This window comes from Podarcis liolepis (assembly GCF_965112155.1).
Source record: "Podarcis liolepis genome assembly, chromosome: 3".
In the NCBI taxonomy this organism is placed as follows: domain Eukaryota; kingdom Metazoa; phylum Chordata; class Lepidosauria; order Squamata; family Lacertidae; genus Podarcis; species Podarcis liolepis.
The window spans coordinates 5,023,360-5,043,980 of record NC_139557.1 but is presented as its reverse complement, the minus strand read 5'-3'; the positions used below and the strand labels follow the sequence as shown (position 1 = coordinate 5,043,980).

The following is a 20,621-nucleotide window of genomic DNA, read 5'->3' as shown; positions in this document are numbered from 1 at the left end:
AATAGATACTGTTTGGGTACCGAAGGAAATGATACAGAATCTAACTAATTTTTATTCATTTTCATCTTGAAACTGTTGAACATGATGGCATTAGGATATATCTTTGTATACATTAGAGCATATGACATGCAAGAACGTGAACAAGGAAGGACAATAACTAAGCCGTACATCCTCTCATAGTGCCTAAATTCATTCCTACAAAGGTTATGGCACCCAGTGAAGAGAAAAATCACAGCATTTTAGTGGATGTGGCTGGATTTTCTTAAGAGAGAAGAGAGATTCAAACCAGACATTTTTTCTATTTCCTGGTGAGACCATGGAGACTTCCACTGACTCCAATGTGAAAGGGATCAGCTCCCTCTTCCCTCTCAGAGCAGAAGCTAGGCGGAGAAGGTTTTGAGTTTTTCCTCTTCTGGAGATTGAAGTTTTGATTTTGAATTTGACACATTTCCACCATTTTCATTTTTCATATGACCAGTCAGAATTCCGTTGATGAGGGAAGCCTTAAGCTAATCCAGACTCTCAGAGAAAGCTCATTCAGATACAGAGAGAAGATGGAAGATGGTAGTTTTATTCCAGGGATAACCAACATGTTGATTGGGATCGACTGATCGATACCCGGGAGGTTCTGGTCAATTGCTGGCTCCTTTTCCTTTGTTTTTGCCTCAGAGCAGCTGGCCCTTCCACTCTCCCTGCCCACCATTTTCAGCTGATCGCTGGAAAAGAAGACGGAGTTTTTGCTGTGAGGCAAATTGTTTCCATAGCGCTCTTTTGGTGAATGACTAATCCCCTCTCCCTCTTACTATAGTCTGACATTTCCCCCTTAATAACGGAGATTTTCTCCATAAAAAAGACTCAACAAGCTTGGCCTTAACCCCTAAAATGGAACTTTCCTCTCTAAAAGAAGCTAAACAACTTTGGCTGCCAGCCCCCCCCCCCCCCGCCGTGAGTAGATTGCAGTCTCATGGGAGTTGGAAGTCCCTGTTCTAAGCCAGAAGCAAAAAGTCACAGAACTAATTGACAGCATGGAGATGCCACAAGCAAACCCAGTTGCCAGATCTATTATTACAGACTTTTTAAAGAACTCGGAGGAAACAAAGCCATTGCCTGACATCAACAAATACAGTTCAGAATCAGAATACATTGCAGCCACAGATGTTAACATTCCCAACTTCCTCAACCATTCCTCATAAGGCATGGTTTCCAGACCCTTTTTCGTCTTGATCACAATTCTCTGCACATCTACCTGGGAATATGATGCTTCAAGATCTTTGAAAGTATATGTTAACATGGGAATAAATGAACCAGCTTTGTTGATTGATCTCTATGCCACAAGTGTCATAAGAACACAGGGCCAGGATTTAAGTAAGAGATTCTACAGTATTAGTTTCTCAGGATTTGGCAGTATGGCAGGTAAAGGGGAACACTTCATGTTTGTGACAAAGCATGCACCAGTTCCACCACTAGGCTACTCAACCCAAATACCCTTGCCGAACAGGGGTGTTTTAAGAAAGGCTTGCATTGCACACACAGGTAGGCTAAGCAAGCCAGGAGCTTGTGAGTCTTAGAAACGTGGCAGAGCGCAGAGTTGGTGGGGCATGGGTGGTGTTGTAAGCCCAACAGCAGGAGTAAGGTCCAGGTCTTCTTGAGACGTTCCTGGGGGTGGCTGGAAGGTGAATCTCTGCAGCAGACTTGTGAAGAAGAGGAAGAGCTCCATTTTGGCAAGAGTCTCACCTAAACATGCTCTCCGACCTGTAAGGACACACAGGCAGCAGAGAAACTGAGTTTAGCAGTTGCTTAATAACATCCCAAATACTTTAAAGCAGACTAAAATGCAGAGATCAAATAACAGCTCACAGTGCCCACCTTAAAAGAATTATGAACTCCCAATATGAGTCATCCTGCAATGCTAAAAACCAGGGGTGGGAAACCTTTCTCAGCCTGAGGACCACATTCCCTGGTGAGCAACATTCCAGGGGCCGCACACCAATGGTGACCAAATCTAGTGGCAGAAATGGCCACAGCAATTGATGTGATTCTTACCTTTGCACAATAGGCTACATTCCAGGCATGTAAAAATCCCATTGACTAAGCACACACTATGCAGGTATACACAAAAGTAAAAAAAGTTACCTGCAGAGAAAGGCATGAAAGCATCTCTCTTTACGAATTTTCCTTCAGAGTTGAGAAAATGCTCAGGATAGAATTTATGTGGTTTCTCCCATTGAGATTCATCTTGCAGCACAGAGGACAGCAATGTTATGATGAATGTCCCCTGCAAAGGCAAAGCAAGAGTCATTTTAACATAAAGCATATGCCTCCGGTACAATAAATATTTAGTGTAGGAGAAATGAGATTTGTGTTCATCTGAGAAATGTCTTTAGTTTGACAAACTTTAATGTATAAACCATGATCTCCCACTAGAAATGGTTTCTTTTCCAACCTTGTGCTCCTTCCCACTGAGATCTGTTTAATGGGTTGAAGCTGATGCCTGGCACCTTCCGAAGGGTAGATTGAAAGCTTACAGTGCAATCCTATACAAGTCTGCACAGATGTCACCCACACTGAAGTCCAAGGGGCTTACTCCCAGGAAAGCCTTAAAATATATTGTAACTAGTAGGCAGCAGTTCAATGAAATGGATCACCTTTGGAATGAAGTAGCCATTAAGGGTAACATCTGTAGCCGTGGCATGTGGCAGGTTGGTTGGGGCGATATTGGCAAACCTCTGGATCTCATGGACCACGGCATCTGTATAAGGCATTTTTGTTCGGTGTTCAATCCTTGGCTGAGAAGATCCAACCACCTTTGCAATTTCTTCTTGGACCTTTACTGGGGGGGGGGGGAGGGGGGAGAAAGAACGAAAAGCATTCATTTTTCTGCTCAGATTATGTCTTTGACTTAAAAATTAATCTCTGAAGCATAAAACTGCCACAAACTCGTTCTACAATTCCAGAGGCTCAGAAATTTAATTTCTAGAATTTAACAAATGTATTTTTAAGAAGAACAAACAAACAATTTAGACAATAACCTGATATACTGAGGGAGAGATATACATCCAGGATGATTATTAAAATATCACTGCTGGGAATATTCTGAAGTGGTATCTTTTACACATAAAGGTCAAAAACAAAGATTTGGGTATCCTCCAGACCCTGACAAATTCTGGAGAAAATATGGTAAAGAGTTAGCTGGAGAAAGAGCATTTGAACTGGAAGCTGGGTAGGAAGAGGAAGATTCAACAGAGGTAGAGGCAAAAGACAAACAAATAGGGAATATACTCACATACTTAGTCTCTAGAATGTGACACAGGTATTTTTTAAACAGGAAAAACATTTTAGCCAATAACCTGATATACTGATGTAGGGAATTTCATCCAGGATGATTATTAAAATATCACTGCAGGGAATATCCTGAAGTGGTATCTTTTACATATAATGGTAAAAACCAAATATTTTGTGATCCTACCAAGCCATACAAATTTTGTAGAAAATATGTGGAAAATCAGCTGGAAAAAGAGCATTTGGACAGGAAGAGGAAGACTCAACCAAGGTGGAGGTGAAAGAGAAATAACTATGGAACAAGATGGCTTTGAAAATTCTAACTGGGAATGTAAATAAGCAAAATAATAAGACTAAATGAATAAAATTGATCACGTTGTAAAGAAGTTAAACTTGGAAGTTATATGCCTCCAAGAAACAGGAAAACTATTAGCTTGGCAAATAAAGGAGAAAGAAGAAAAAACTGCATTGATAGAATAAAGGTAGGAATTAGAGTTGTGGAAAATCTGAAAAAAATAATAGATCAATTTGTGAGTTTTTATACAGCACCATATTAAGGCAAATGAGGTGACGTAGAAGAAATGGGTAAATATTTAGAAGACAACAGACTGCTTCAGATACCAAAAGTTAAAATGTCATTTCTGAATAGACTTGTCACAATGATGGTTTTAAAGCAAGTAATTTTACAGGCAAAATTAGGGAAGGCACCCGGACCTGATGGAGTTTCAGCAATATATTATTAAAAAATTACAGATTACCTAATGCAACCTTTAAAAGATATTATGACTATAACTTTGAATACAGGAGAGTTACCCAAATCCCGGAAGAGTGCATACATAACATTGATTCATAAACAAAATAGAGATCCAAAGCTGGTTAAGAGCTATCGACCTATTTCGATGTTGGATAACGATTATAAACTGTTTGTAGACATATTAGCTAATAGGTTGAAAACTGTATTAAAAGAGAAAGCATTTAGGCTCTGAGAAAGCATTTGACAATGTCTCCTGGGATTTTATATGTTTAAGGCTTTGGAATATATGGTTTGTGGAGACAGTTTTATAAAAGGAGTTAACTCAATATATACTGATCCATCAGTAAGTAATGTATTGACTGAGAATTGTAAAATAACTAAAGGAAGTAGACATGGTTGCCCACTGTCACCTTCATTGTTTATAACAGTTTTAGAAGTTTTGGCACAAATAAGATGTAATATAAAAAAATAAGCGGGAATAAAAGCGGGAAAGAGACAATATGAATATAATATAGTATAATATAATATAATAGCTTTTGCAGTTAATGTGGTGATATTTGTTGAGGAACCAATAGAGTCAATCCCAAAGGCATTGGAAAAGATTTTTTTATTTTATTTTTTAGAAATAGCAGGTCTTGAAATTAATAAAGATAAAACCAAACTCCTGGCAAAAAATATGAATGATGAGAGTAAAAATAAATTACAAAGTTTATCCATCTTAAAGAATGAAAAGAAGATTAAATATGTGGGTGGGTATTTAAGAACAAGAATATAAATTTGTATAAGGATAATTATTTAAAAACTTGGGAGGATATTAAAATAAATTTGCAAATATGGAGTAGAATGAAACTTGCATTACTTCAACCATTAAAATGAACGTATCACTGACAATATTCTTTTTGTTTATCTTTATTATTCACAGAATAAGATCAAAATAGAAAACCACAAAATACATAATCAAAATAAAAACAACCACCCAATAACCCCCCTACAAAAACCCCACATTTTAAAAGGTCATGGAATGCTTCAATCAATACCAGTGGATCAGGACGACAAATTGTTTCAACAAATGGCAAAAATATATTTCTAGATATATCTGACAAGGAAAAATAAGAATAAAACATAAAAAATGACAGATGAAAGAGAAAGGAGGTTTCCTCCTGCTGCATATGAGATTTTATTATGAAGCACCTTGTCTATGCTGTTTGAGGGAATGATTGTTATTGAATAATCCACATATTTCAGATTGGGAAGCTCATAATAATATTTTTGGTTGGCACGCTTACTTGAGGTATGAAAATGTGAAAGTACATAAAGGTTTTACAAACCATATAATCAGGGAAAAAATGTATGGAGTATGGGATGAGTATAAAAACCTGTTGGAGACCAAAACACCACTATGGCTTCACCTTTGGAGAATTTACCGGTAAATTAATTTTTTAAAAAGATTGATCAGAGATGTTAACAACATGGTTACAATATCATCATTTGAATGAAGTCTTTAAAAGGGATATGAAGCGGCGGGTTGGGGAACGAAAATCACAACTAGAAAGAGACCTGTTAAACTGTAATGTTAAAGTGATATCTAAAATGTATAAGATCTTATTGGAATGGGAGACGAAGGACGAACAAGTGAAATCTTCAATGATACACTGGGCAATAGATATGAGTAATAATATAGAAATGGAGGCATGGGAAAGTTTATCAAATGTGGATATAAAATTTACAGAATGTTATTGTTTAAGAGACAACTATATGAAAATGTTACATAGATGGTACCTGACACCTAGTAAATTGCCTAAAATGTATAAATCCAAACTGAATATGTGCTGGAAACATAAAGAGAAAGAAAGTACTATTTTTCATATGTTTACTGGGAAATGATATATGATGAACTGAAAAAGATGTTTATGATGTTTAAAAAGCCATAAGCTTTTCTTTTGGAAATTATGAGATCAGAACTACCTAGAAATTTATTTAGTATGGAATATTTAGAAATTTATTCATGTATGCCATTTATATAAATTCATACAGATTTATTTATTTATGCAACCATTGCTGCAAGATTAATATTTGCTCAAAAATGGAACGATGAAGAGGTCCCGACAAGAGAAGAATGGATACAGAAATTAATGGACTACGCAGAAATGGCAAAATGTACTCGGAAAACAAGATTATACTTATTTTTAGAAAGCAATGGAAACGGTTTATTACGAATTTACAAACAAACTGTAAACGTACTAAGACATTGGCAGGATTAATGACAAAACCCGCAGTTTCAATATATCTATGGGATATATACTGGAATATATATCTAAAATAATATGTTGAGATAATCTGGAGTATGCAGGAATATGAAACGAAATGTAAAGAACCACAGAAAGAGGGAGAAGGGAGTCCAGGTTGAAATGTTAAGCTTATGACTGAACAATTGTTGTGATATATATATATATATATATATATATATATATATATATATATATATACACACACACACACACACACACACACACACACACACACACAAATTATAAATATTTTCTATCTGTAATAGTTACATATAACTGGAATTAAGAGATCTCAGAATAATGGGAGCCAACCCAATTAAAAGCACTCACTCTGAATTTCAGGATATTTCATCATTAGTAACAGTCCCCAGCGCAGTGTGGCAGAAGTGGTCTCCGTGCCAGCACCAAATAAGTTGGCCACAACAGCTTTTAAGTTTTCGTTATGGAAATATACATTCGTCTTCTTCTTCTTCTCCTCCTGGGTTGCAAAGAGTATGAACTGATTAGAACGAATGCAGTGAGAAAATTTCATGTGCAAAGATAAAAATGAATACCTGACTGAACCCGATGATCCAAAATATCATTGCACATCACTTCAGTCGCTAAGTAGTGAGAGATGCCAGGCATTCCAGACTATGCCATCAGGATGATATAGGGTTTATTTATTGATTTTAAAATAATGTTTATTAATTTTCCAATAAAAATCTTCCAATTATTAACAAATCAAATGAAATAATATACAATATTACCAATTATATATTCCAAATCCAAAGAAATTTTAAAGGTAGGATTCCTCATGTCCTGGGATAATAGAGAGATAATATATTTATTTGTTTTCTGCTTTCTTGTTAATTTCCAGTTTCCAAATTCTGATTAACCGTCCTTGTCTTCTCAATCAATCATTCGCTGGTATGTGACTCCCAATCTTGTTTTAACAGGAGCTTTTATTTCAATATTTCCCTCTCTTAGATTATTTTAAAAGATAGTTCTCTCTTGGTGGCACCTCCCTCTGCTGAAAGTCCTGGGCTTCCATCCAAAGTTAAGAATAACGGCCCTGTTTTCTCTTCGTTCTCTTTTGATGAACTGATGTTTTGAATGTGTCCAGTAAATGCAATTTGGTGAGGGTGTGCTTCATAAACAGTAAATTATATAGAAATTGTTCCAGCTCTTCTATGCACTCCATGTCCCCCTACCAGTTTTCCCGGGCCCTAGGAAAACCAGCAGGCACCCAAAATTTGCTGTCACTCTCTCTTCAAACCATGTGTAAAAATATATCCATGCTAGCAAATGCATTTTTATGTAAAATACACCCCTTTTTATAATCGAGAAAATATTTCATCATTATCTATAATTAAATGTTTTCTCGATCAGGGATTTTTTTTTCAGAAATGCTGGTGAGCACACAACCTTTGCCCCTGCAGAGGCAACTTCTGTAACACATTAACAATGGCTGACTATTGGGAAAGGGGAGGAAGTATGCCAGGTTGGTCCCTTCTGAAGTGAGACTTCCTGACTACTCCTTATGCATTCACTTGCAAACACAAATTGAAAATGGCGACGCTTATTCTGGGCCAACTTAAAAGACTCCATTACCTCTTGCTGTTGGATAAGAAATGAGTCAATAAAGCTCCTCTGGTCATTTTCATCCAAATCTCTGAGGTGTTTTATGAAGGTGGCATTTATGAAGGCAAACAGCTCATCTCTGTTTTGCTTGATAGTCTTACGAGCCCCCAGAAGAAAACCAAGAGCAGGAAACATGTTATACAGCTGAAAGGATAAAAATGTGAAAATAGAAAAAGAGACATTAGAAAAACTCAGTATTGTACTCTCAGCTGGGTCTCTCAGAGCATGACTGCCCAAATACAAAACAAAACTCTTGAGTGGGATTTGGAATGGGGGGTGGGCTACCTCAGCACAGCATAATTTATGTGCAACCCTGGGATAATAGGCTGTGGCAGTTCTCCTCTGTAGGTTCGCCTTCAGAGAGGGAGATCTGCCCTTGGAGGCCCCTTCTGAGCCATCATGGAACAATCACTTCTTCTTCCTTGTCCTTGGAGTCCCGATGGCAGTGAGGCCAGAAAGTGTGTGTGCAAAAGAGACGTTATTATAGTTACGGGATGACTGTACCGTGTGAGTTTTCTAAATATTTTGAATTAGCACCAGGTTTCTCAATATATCAATATTCTGTGTTTTGTTGTGAACCCTAACAATATACAATAAACAGGTAGCCCTGCCCACTTTGCATACACTGTAATAATAATAATAATAATAATAATAATAATAATAATAATAATTTATTATTTGTACCCCGCCCATCTGGCTGGGTTTCCCCAGCCACTCTGGGCGGCTTCCACAGAAACCAAAAAACACTAAAATATCATACATTAAAAGCTTCCCTGAATAGGGCCGCCTTAAGATGTCTTCTGAATGTCAGGTAGTTGTCCATCACCTTGACATCCGATGGGAGGGCGTTCCACAGGGCGGGCGCCACTACCGAGAAGGCCCTCTGCCTGGTTCCCTGTAGCTTTGCTTCTCGCAATGAGGGAACCACCAGAAGGCCCTCGGCGCTGGACCTCAGAGTCCGGGCAGAATGATGGGGGTGGAGACGCTCCTTCAGGTATACTGGACCGAGGCCGTTTAGGGCTTTAAAGGTCAACACCAGCACTTTGAATTGTGCTCAGAAACGTACTGGGAGCCAATGTAGGTCTTTCAGGACCAGTGGTATATTGTCTCGGCAGCCGCCCCCAGTCACCAGTCTAGGTGCTGCATTCTGGATTAGTTGTAGTTTCCGCGTCACCTTCAAAGGTAGCCCAACGTAGAGCGCATTGCAGTAGTCCAAGCGGGAGATAACTAGAGCATGCACCACTCTGGAGAGACAGTCAGCAGGCAGGTAGGGTCTCAGCCTGCGTACCAGGTGGAGTTGGTAGACAGCTGCCCTGGATACAGAATTGACCTGCGCCTCCATGGACAGCTGTGAATCCAAAATGACTCCCAGGCTGCGCACCTGGTCCTTCAGGGGCACAGTTACCGCATTCAAGACCAAGGAATACCCCACACCCATCCGCTCCCTGTCCCCCAAAACAGTACTTCTGTCTTGTCAGGATTCAACATCAATCTGTTAGCTGCCATCCATCCTCCAACCGCCTCCAGGCACTCACACAGGACCTTCACCGCCTTCCCTGGTTCTGATTTAAAGTAGAGGTGGAGCTGGGTGTCATCTGCATATAGATGTTAAAAAGCATGGGGGAGAGGACGGAACCCTGAGGCACCCCACAAGTGAGAGCCCAGGGGTCTGAACACGCATCCCCCACCACCACTTTCTGAACACGGCCCAGGAGGAAGGAGCGAAACCACTGTATAACAGTGCCCCCAGCTCCCAGCCCCTCTAGATGGTCCAGAAGGATGTTATGGTCGATTGTATCAAAGGCCGCTGAGAGATCCAGCAGAACTAGGAAACAAATCTCACCTTTGTCCCTAGCTCGCCAGAGATCATCAACCAGTGCGACCAAGGAAGTTGCAGTCCCATGATGAGGCCTGAATCCCGATTGGAAGGGATCCAAATGGTTCGCATCCTCCAGGCGTGCCTGGAGTTGTTCAGCAACCACACGCTCAATCACCTTGCCCAAGAATGGAAGATTTGAGACTGGGCGATAGTTGGCTTTACTGGCCGGGTCTAAAGATGTTTTTTTAAGAAGCGGTTTAATGACCGCCTCTTTCAGGGCATCTGGGAATGTTCCCTCACAGAGGGAAGCATTCACCACCCCGCAGAGCTCATCGCCCAGCCCTTCCCGGCTTGCTTTTATTAGCCAGGTTGGCAAGGATCAAGGAGACAGGTGGTTGGTTTCACGCGTCCAAGCAGCCTGTCCACATCCTCGGGGGTAACGGATTGAAATTGATTCCATGCAACTTGACCAGACAGGGCTCTAGCACTCTCCCACCCCAGCCCTGCTCCCACAGTGGTGTCTAGCTCCTTCCGAATATGAGTGATTTTATCTTCAAAAAACTTTGCAAAATCGTTGCAGGAGATCTTGGGGTCTTTACAAGGCCCCGGTGGTAAAGGTGGTTCCGTTAAATTGCGGACCACCTGAAAGAGTCTCCTGCTACTATTTTCTGCAGATGCAATAGAGGCGGTAAATAAAGTCTTCTTTGCAATCGCTATCGGCACTTGGTTGGCTCGACGTTGAGCTCTAAGCTGTGTCCAGTCAGATTCGGAGTGAGTTTTCTGCCACTGACGCGCTAGCCGTCTCAGCGATTGTTTCATCGCCCTCAGCTCTGAAGAAAATCACGGGGCTGTCCGGGCTCCATGCAATCGGAGAGGGCGCTTCGGAGCCAGACAGTCAATAGCCCTGGTTAACTCCGCATTCCAGCGGGCCACTAGGGAATCAGCTGTAAGGCCATCAACATGGGATAAAGCATCCCCTACCACTCTCTGGAAACCATTTGGATCCATTAAGTGGCGGGGGCGGACCATCCGAATAGGTCCCACCTCCCTGCAGAGGGGAAGGGTCGCGGAGAAGTCCAGTTGCACCAGGAAGTGATATAACCATGGCACTTCTTTTGTTTCACTTTTACTTAGTGTCACTTTTACTAAATTGCCATTGACTGCTTGAGGACATTTTAAAGCACATTAACCACCTGGGACAGGGAAGCAATGGCAGGAGACTTCCCACACCCCAAAAGTTTGTTCCAAATAAGGGCCTGGGCCAGTTGGAAAAGGCCCTGGAAGGGGGCAGGCCCTGCAGTCCTCACCCAGCCGAGTGACTGGGTTTGTTTGTTATAATCAACTGGGTTTGTTATAATCAACTGTTTGTTTGTTTTAATTGTAAAAAATAGATTACCATGACTGAAAAGCTTCCACCGAGCCGGGCATTTTCATTGACCAACTTCAGAAGTCTTGTGTAAGTGGGATCTTCATAATCAAATCGCTTGTCTAGTAGTATGGCCACTATTATATTAGCAACAGCTACATTCATAATTGTGGTGGTCTCAAATGGTTTTCCTATACATAAATATGACAGTTAAGCAAAAATATTCTGTTTAAAATGTGGGATGTAAAACACATAAGAGACGAGTACAACATTCCTAGAATGGACATGCTAAGTCTGTTCTTTGTTGCCTTAAATCCCTAGTGGCAGCTTCCCTATGTGTAGACCTCATTTAACAAATAAAGTGATCCTAAGTGCTGCTGGATGTGACCATAGCTGGGCTAAGAAATGCTTGGAAGTCACAGGAGTTATTGCAGTACAATCTGCACGTTACAGGAACAGACCAATTGCAGGGAACCCTGGGAGCTGTGCTTCTGGAAGTTAGGAATATGTAACACAATAGTCTTGGCACCTTTAAACTATGCTAGTATAGCTATGCACCAGAGGAAAACACCAACTCACCTTCATAAGATTCAAATTTCTTTATCAGGACACTGCATTCCTCAACAATTCTGTCCTCTATGGTCCTCTTTCCCATTCCGTAGTCCCGTAATGTGCTTAAAGCAAACCGCCGCATCACTTTCCAGTTTTCACCATTAGAAAAAACTACACCTGAGGAAAGAGGAGGAAGGAAAGGTTTCGTGTCTGCATGGCCATTGTACAAAAATATCAATAAATTGTGTTCTGCATTTCTTCCATGGAACTGAGAATGGATCCCAGCTATTCTCCCATTCAGACTTCGGAGCTGGCAGCTGTGTCATCAGAGCATGACCTGAGAACACATTGATCAATATTTTCCGTTATAAAGTGTAGGATAGAGTGGAGAGTGGTTTTTACATGTCAGGCATCCCAGCAGAACTCAGCTTCTTATTTTGTATTCCATTATGCCTCCTTCATTTTTCTTCTCTATATAGTCTGGGGCAGAAAATGGTCAGTCAGTTTCCCCTTGGTGTGTGGCATTACTTTTCCATGTGACTATTATTCACAACCCTCCTGTCTCATTCTCCCCCTCCTCTACAATATGGAAGAAGGTGGGAATGGGAAAGGTTTGCTTTAACTGGTCTCCATTTTTATTTCTTTAACAGAGCACCACTTATCCACTGAAAGTCAAGACCAAAAAAAGGCTGACCTGGTCCACTCTTTTTAATACTTTAGCTTGATCTGCAGAAATCCACAGGTGACACTTTTTGTGACACATTCTCAGCCTACTGCCTGCAGATACTCTGTCAATGTCAAAGGCACTGAGGTGGGTTGAAAAATTCACAAGGATTTCCCTCACAGGAAACAATGGATGTTGTTGACTTGCTTCGCAAACACTCATCTTACAAACCATTTCTTGGGAACAGATTGTGTTCACCTGGTGGGACCAGTGTGTGTCTGCAAGCATTACCAGTTCCAATAGAAAGGGAGGTGCCTCACCAAAGCCTTGTGCAAGCTCTTGAAACATTGGAACGATGGGCCTGTCTGCAAATGCGTCCGCCTGATTAACCAGAGCCTCCTTTACTGTCTCATATCCTGTCAACACCACAGTTTTCCGGGGTCCCATTTGGATGCTGAAGATGGGGCCATATTGCTTTGACAACTGGAATTCAACAGAAGAAAAAGTGAGAAAGAGAGTTCTGGTATACCCAAAGAATATATTAATGTAAATCATCTCTGACAGAACCAAGACTGCATTCACTACCACGCAGTCTCAAATCTTCCAATCTTGGGCAAGGTGATTGAGCGGGTGGTTGCTGAACAACTCCAGGAACGTCTAGAGGATGCAGACCATTTGGATCCCTTCCATTTGGGATTCAAGCCTCATCATGAAACTGAAACTGCCTTGGTTGTGCTGCTCGATTATCTCCGGCGGGCTAGAGACAAAGGTGAAAGCTGTTTCCTAGTTCTGCTGGATTTCTCAGTGGCCTTTGATACCATCGACCATGACATACTTCTGGACCGTCTAGAGGGGCTGGGAGCTGGGGGCACTGTTATACAGTGGTTCCGCTCCTTTCTCCTGGGCCGTGTCCAGAAAGTGGTGTTGGGGGATGAGTGTTCAGGCCCCTGGGCTCTCACTTGTGGGGTATGCAGATAATAACCAGCTCTACCTCTCTTTTAAATAAAAACCATTGAAGGCTGTGAAGGTCCTGTGTGAGTGTCGGGGGGCGGTTGGAAGATGGATGGTGGCTGACAGATGGAGGTTGAATCCTGACAAGACAGAAGTACTGTTTTGGGGGGAGGAGGCAGGCAGGTGTGGAGGACTCCTGGTCCTGAATGGGGTAACTGTGCCCCTGAAGGACCAGGTGTGCATTTTGGACTGTCCATGGAGGCGCAGGTCAATTCTGCGTCAACGCAGCTGTCTGGTACGCAGGCTGAGACCCTATCTGCCAGCAGACTGTCTTGCCAGAGTGGTGCATGCTCTAGTTATCTCCTGCTTGTACTACTGCAATGTGCTCTATGTGGGACTACTTTTGAAGTTGACCCGGAAACTGAAACAAATCCAGAATGTGGCAGCTACACTGGTGACTGGGAGTGGCTGCCAAGACAATATACCACTGGTCCTGAAAGACCTATGCTGGCTCCCAGTACGTTTCCAAGCACTATTCAGATTGTTGATGCTGACCTTTAAAGCCCTGAATGGCCTTGGTCCAGTATACCTGAAGGAACATCTCCACCCCCACTGTTCAGCCTGGACACTCAGGTCCGGGGCTCAGGGCCTTATGGTGGTTCCCTCACTGCGAGAAGTGAGGTTACAGGGGACCAGACAGAGTGCCTTCTCGGTAGTGGCACCTGCCCTGTGGAACGCCATCCCATCAGATGCCAAGGCAATAAACAACTATCTGATTTTTAGAAGACACCTGTAGGCAGTCCTTTTAAGGAAAGTTTTTAATGTTTGATGTTTTATCATATTCTTAGTCTGTTGGGTGGCTGGGGAAACCCAGCCAGATGAGCAAAGTATAAATAATAAATTATGGATATTATTATTCAGTTGTGGCAGAACAAATATTTGCTAGGAATAATCAGAAAACCAGAACAAAATAGGCAGTTGTAAGGATAAAAGTGATTATACCTTTAATGGCACCTCTCAAATCTAGTTTAGAAAGATAGGCTGAAGGAGGAGGCTGGGCTGGGCAAGGTTTGTATTGGCACTTTTACATCCTTGAAGATGGAGGCAGAGTCAAACGGGGTTAGACACCAGACACCCCCAGACACCTTGTTCAAATTACCAGTTATAAATTGCAACTAGCTCCTATGACTGGGAATGTTAAGAGGCAGTTCTGTAGCACACAAAGGGGAGATGAGATTTATGGGCTCTAAAAGAACATAATGTATTCTATTATTGATATTATTAATAATAATACTAATTTTCTACTCCGCTCATCTGACTGGGCTGCCCCAATACCCTTCAGCCTTGCCATGGGAAGAACTGCAATCTTTACCTTTAACATGGTTCTGTGAGGCCTCTTGCGATCCATGATGTGGAGATTCCCAATGAGAGGTAAAGGCCTTGGTCCTGGTGGAAGATTTTGGGAGCTCTTGTTCCAGAAAGTGCCCAGTTTCAAAACAAAGGAAATCATAAGGATAAAGAGGAACAACACTGGAATCGGCTCCATACAATCCATTTTGTTTCAGCAAGCAATTTGTTTTGCAATGGTTATAATGAAAGCTACAGTGCAGTTTGGTTGAGGACAATGTCTTGCAACTGCAGTGAGCAGCATACATATTATGCTAGGTACTGTCTCGAGCTAAACATTAAACCATTATTAAACTCTCTTGAACTTGGCTGCAGACCTGTCGCCCAAATTTTGTGTAAAATTAATCTGTTATAAGGGGAGTAAAGGGCAGCATTGTGAAATTCTTTGGAGTGATTATTGAACTGCATTCAGGGATGGATTTCTGAAAGAGCAGCAGTATGGACTTCTGGAGAGGCAAGATGGCAAGCGCCACAGCAGCATGGAGCTCCTGAGGACCACAAGCACCAATGGCGCTGCCTGGCTGGTCCCAGCACCGCCACCATGGCTAGGAGGGGGCGCATTATTTCATTAAAGGCGACGCCATGCATCAGAACAAAGCATTGCAAAGGCGTTTTTCTACCCTGCTGGTGCAATCCCCAATGGTTGTAGCCAAAACTATTCGTTGCATCCATAAAAGAGACGAGCTCAAAACAGTGACTTTTCTTTTTGGTTTCTCTGGAATGTTAGAGAGAGCCTGTTTTACAGGTGTGAGGGTCTGGCTCTTGCTCCGTGCATGCAGAAGAGTCAGGGAGGGAAGGAGGGAGTCCGGCCACTAGCTGGCGGGTGGATGGGAGGGGGCGCTTCTCATGGCCCACCGACGCCCCTCCCTGGCCCAAGCAGGAAGGAAGCGAAGCACCAAGCGGGCAGGCGGGCGATCTGTGGAGCAAGGCTTTTTCCTGGATGACAGGGCAACCCGCCCATGACTCCCAAGCCTACAGTGAGCTGGGGGAGGGTGGATCTTTGCCACTTTGCCAGCGGCCCCGACAGGCATAGGCTTGGACTCACGGGCAGCGATACACATGCAGAGTGTCACCCTCCCTCAGGATGTCACCCGGTGTGGCCCACCCCACTGCACCCCCTTGCTCAGCCCCTGAACAGAGCTCCAAGGCCTGGGGGCCTCCAGAGCCAAACAGAAAAATACCAAAGACCTCCATATAAAAACCTGGCAACCAAAAGGCTAACACTGTCTAAAAGACTTCTTCAAAAACAACAAAACCACAGTGCAGTTTGGTCAACAACAGTGTCTACCAACTGCAATGAGCAGCCAATATATTATGTTACATAATGTTTCCAGCGAATCATTAACCATCCCTCTGATTTTTTTTCTTCACAACTATTCAGTGCTGTACATTGGATGATTTGCATTTCAGTTTAATGTATACTCAAGTGGGTGGTGCTTACTTGCAGAAACTAATGCTTTCCAGAACATAGCTGTCAACCGTCCCTTATTTGGTGGGAAAGTCCCTTATTCCAGTGCTGTGTCCAGCTGCTGTCCCTTATTGATGATGTCCCTTAAAATTCCCGGGTTTCAAAGGAAGTAGCTCCTCTCCCTCCCTCCCTGCCGGCCAGGGAGGAGGGAGGCTCCAACTGTGTTGTTTGGCTGCATTGCTCACCCAATAAGGAGTCTAAGAACGACGGGGGGGGGGTGTAGCTTGCATGCTTTGTGCCGATCAAATCGGCCGCGTTGCCTGGGGACTCGCCTTTGCTCAGCGCTTCCCAGCGGAGAGGTGACGGTGGTTTTCCTTGCTGCATCCCCTTGGCCGGGTTGCTGCGCTGTGGGAACCACCGCTTGAGGCTTCGTTTGGCTGCTGGTTGACTAAAATCCCTTATTTTGGCTGCTGATCCCTTATTTTCAAGGCTGCTGGTCCCTTATTTTCAAATCTGCAAGTTGACAGCTATGTTCCAGAACAGATCCAAATGCTCTTGAAGGCAGAGAACTCATCACTCAGGATTACCTGTCGACTTTGTTTGTTACACTGGGAGTAGAGAGCAGCATTGTCAAATCATTTGCAGATGAAATTATTCCACTTTATTTAGGTACGACTGCATTGTGTCCAGTATTTCCTGAACTTTCTCCCATTGAAACACTCACACATATTTTTCTTTTTAGCATAGTTTTTATTCATTTTCATCTTGAAACTGTTTAACATGATGGCATTAGGGTATATCTTTGTATACATTAGAGCATATGACATGCAACAATGTGAGCAATGAAGGATAATAACTAAGCAGTACATCCTCTCGTGGTGCCTAAATCCATTCCTACAAAGTTTATGGGGCCCAGTGAAGACAAAATTCAAAGTATTATAGTGGGTGTGGCTGGATTTTCTTAAGAGAGAAGAGAGATTCAAAGCGGGCATTTTTTCTACTTCCTGGTGAGACCATGGAGACTTCCACTGACTCCAATGTGAAAGGGATCAGCTCCCTCTTCCCTCTCAGAGCAGAAGCTAGTCCAGATACAGAGAGAAGATGGCTGTTTTATTCTAAGCCAGAAACAGAAAGTCACTTAACTAACTGACAGCATGGAGATGCCAAAGGCAAACCCATCTATTACTACAGACTTTTTAAAGAACCAGGAGGAAACAAAGCCATTGCCTGACAACAACAAATACAGGTCAGCAATACTTTTATACCTGACCATGACATGCAGGTTGGTTATATCAAATGCAGTGATTATTCTGAGCAGAAAAGTGAAGGTTCCTACTGAACACGACTGGACAGCTATCAAGAGAGTTGTCAGACATCTAAATGGTATAATGAACTGTAAATAAAAGTTGCCAACTTACAGTGATCCTGAACTGGTAGGTTACATGGACACTGAATGGGCTGGGGGTGCAAAAAACTATAAATCTGTGGGTGGGTATGTCTTTATGTCTGCCAATGGTCCAATCTCCTGGGGTAGTTATATACAGAATTGTATAGCCTTGTCTTCTACAGGATCCAAATACATTGGAGCCATCCTGTCTGAACTAGTTAAAGCCAAGCCAGACTGGTGAGCTCCGATTCTAGCGGAACTATTCACTGTGGTGGACAAAACTGGAATTCTGCCTAATTCATGGCAGAATTCCATAATTATTCCAATCTTTAAAAAGCGGGACAAAAAGTTACCTTCGAACTATCGACCAATAAGCCTATTGTCAAATATTGGGAAATTGTATGCAAAACATCTATTATCCAAATTAACTACATGGCTCGACCTGAACATCATCATAGGCCCAGAACAGGCAGTTTTTAGGCCAGGAAATCCACTTTATGTAACTGTATAGTGTTATCCCATTTAGCCACCAAGTACATGCGGCACCATAAGGAAGGACTATTTGTGGCCTTTTTAGAGCTTAAGGCTGCTTTTGACTCAGTCGACAGGGGGCTGTTATGGTCCAAACTGGAGACACTGGGCTTAGACCCCAGGTTACTTTACCTGATTAAAAAGCTTTACTCAAATAATACCTGTCGTATAAGAATAACTCCAGGATAACTCTGTGTCAGACCCTGTTGCTATAAATCAAGGTGTGAAACAAGGCTGTGTTCTTGCTCTCTCTCTTTTTAATCTCTTCTTAAATGACCTTGCCCCATTACTAAAACTGGTGGATGATCACAGCCCAAAACTCAATGCATCAAAAATTCCCATTTTCCTATATGCAGATGATATGTTTCTGCTCTCACGGACTAGAATTGGCTTAAAGCATTTGTTAAATGGCTGTATTGACTATCTGTCTAGTATGAAAATGAGTATGAATTTTGACAAAAGCAAAATAATGGTTTTCAGGAATTCTCGTAAGAGATATATTTGGGTTTTTTGGTGGGAAACACATCCAGGAGATATTTGAATTCAACTACTTGGGGATCACTTTCCATCACAGGCTCCGGTGGTCTTCACACTGCGCAGGGGCAGTAAACGCCAACAAGCTGTCCATGCGGGCCATATTGCACTTCTTTGCAACAAGAGGTAACCAACACATCCCTTCAGCCCTCAAGGCTTTTAATGCTAAAGCCAGAGCTCAACTGCTCTATGGAATTCCAATCTGGATGTCAGGGTTTTCCCAGTCAGCAGAAAGAGTGTAGGCAGCCTTTCTAGTTAAGATCTTTGCTGTCCCATGATGCATACTTTACGCAGCCCTGTGTTTAGAGGGAGGCCAACATAGGCTAGAGACAGTTGCCTTGATGAGTTTTCTTTTATGCTGGCTAAACATCTGTTTTTCAGCAGACAAAGATCCCTTCTCAGCGAAGTTCTGTCTGACTCCTTCCCTTCCCCAGGGCTACAACTGTTTTGCACAAAGATACGGCAACTCGGGCTTTCAGAGGATCTCCTGGACGGTGCGGCTTTCCCAGTTGCCAAGACCATGTTAAAAACTAGGCTGTGGGGCATAGATCTGCAGGAACTAATCTCAGTTGGGGAAAAAACATGCTCCCCTCTTTATTTTCAACTCTCTTGGGTACAGGAATTTAATCTTAATTATTTACAATTTTCGTTTAATGCGCAAGAAAGAAGGGCCTTTTCACTGGCTAGGTTCAATTCTAATCCTTCTAACCTCCTTTGGGTAGGTTTGTGGGTATGGCAGAAGGAGATAGGATGTGCCCATGCGATGCCCACCTGGTGGAAACTCTAGCTCACATGGCCCTTAAATGTAAAATGTATGATGATCTCCACCAACAATTCTAGACCATCTATGTATTCCAACATGGAAACCAGAGACGGAGGTTATGCGCTTCTTATTACAGGGGAGAGACCAGGAGCTCACCAAGACAGTAGCTAAGTTCCTCTATTTGATTTTTTGTTGCTGAAGTATGCTACAGGATCCTGCCCTTGCTGGAAACCCACAGAGATGAGGCGGATTGCTCACCTCTTCTGCCCTTTGGCGGGTGACTGTGCCATTGGGGTGGCAACGAGATCACACTGGCCTATCTATTCTGAATGTATTCTGAATGTTCTTATGTAATGCCAAAAAAGGTTACTTGACTTGAATACATTGGAGCCACAGAAGCTAATAAACCCGACTTCCTCAACTTCAGCATAAGGCATGGCTTCCAGACCCTTTATCGTCTTGGTAACAATTCTCTGCATTCTACCTGGGAATATGATGCTTCAAGATATTTGAAGGTATACCTTAACATGGGAATACATGAAACCAGCTTTGCTGATTGATCTCTATGCTTCAAGTGTCATAAGAACTCAGGGCCAGGTTTTAAGTAAGAGATGCTCCAATGCTAGTTTTACGGGATTCGGCGGTATGGCAGGTAAAGGGGAACACTTCAGGTTTGTGACAAAGCATGCACCAATTCCACTGCTAGGCTACTCAATCAAAATACCCCTGTTGAATAGGGGTGTTTAAATAAAGGCTCGCATTGCACACACAGGTAGGATAAGCAAGCCAGGAACTTGTGAACCTTAGAAACGTGGCAGAGCGCAGAGCTGGTGGGGCATGGGAGGTGTTATAACCCCAACAGCAGGAGTAAGGTCCAGGTCTTCTTGAGATATTCCAGGGGGTGGCTGGAAGGTGAATCTCTGCAGCAGACTTGTGAAGAAGAGGAAGAGCTCCATTTTGGCAAGAGTCTCACCTATACATGCTCTCCGACCTGTAAAGACACACAGGCAGCAGAGAAACTGGGTTTAGCAGTTGCTCAATAGCATCATCACAAATACTTTAAAGCAGACTAAAATGCAGAGATAAAATAATAGTTCATGGTGCCCATCTTAAAAGAATTATGAGCTCCCAATATGAGACATCCTGCAATGCTGAAAACCAGGGGTGGAAAACCTTTCTCAGCCTGAGGACCACATTCCCTGGTGAGCAACATTCCAGGGGCCGCACACCAATGGTGGCCAGATCTAGTGGCAGAAATGGCCACAGCAAGTGATGTGATTCTTACCTTTGCACAA

General features: G+C 42.5%; 2 protein-coding genes across 3 annotated transcripts in view; both read right to left on the bottom strand.

Moving 5' to 3' along the window:
* Positions 1-1,309: 1,309 nt before the first annotated feature.
* LOC310703127 (cytochrome P450 2K4-like) lies at positions 1,310-14,925 on the bottom strand. The gene is made up of 9 exons (XM_083495215.1): positions 14,669-14,925; positions 12,666-12,828; positions 11,709-11,858; positions 11,160-11,320; positions 7,915-8,088; positions 6,652-6,799; positions 2,646-2,830; positions 2,134-2,275; positions 1,310-1,752 (listed from the first exon to the last, which is right to left on the bottom strand). Exons 1-9 carry the CDS (start codon positions 14,849-14,851, stop codon positions 1,565-1,567), a joined length of 1,494 nt encoding a protein of 497 aa, XP_083351341.1. The 5' UTR covers positions 14,852-14,925; the 3' UTR covers positions 1,310-1,564.
* Positions 14,926-16,840: 1,915 nt separating this feature from the next.
* Positions 16,841-20,621, bottom strand: part of LOC310703128 (cytochrome P450 2K1-like) — a 34,645-nt gene continuing 30,864 nt past the window's right edge. For both annotated transcript variants that reach the window (XM_083495216.1, XM_083495217.1), the window contains exon 9: positions 16,841-20,317. In XM_083495216.1, coding sequence (XP_083351342.1) covers positions 20,130-20,317 — 188 coding nt within the window. In that variant the 3' untranslated portion in view covers positions 16,841-20,129. The remainder of the gene's footprint in view (positions 20,318-20,621) is intronic.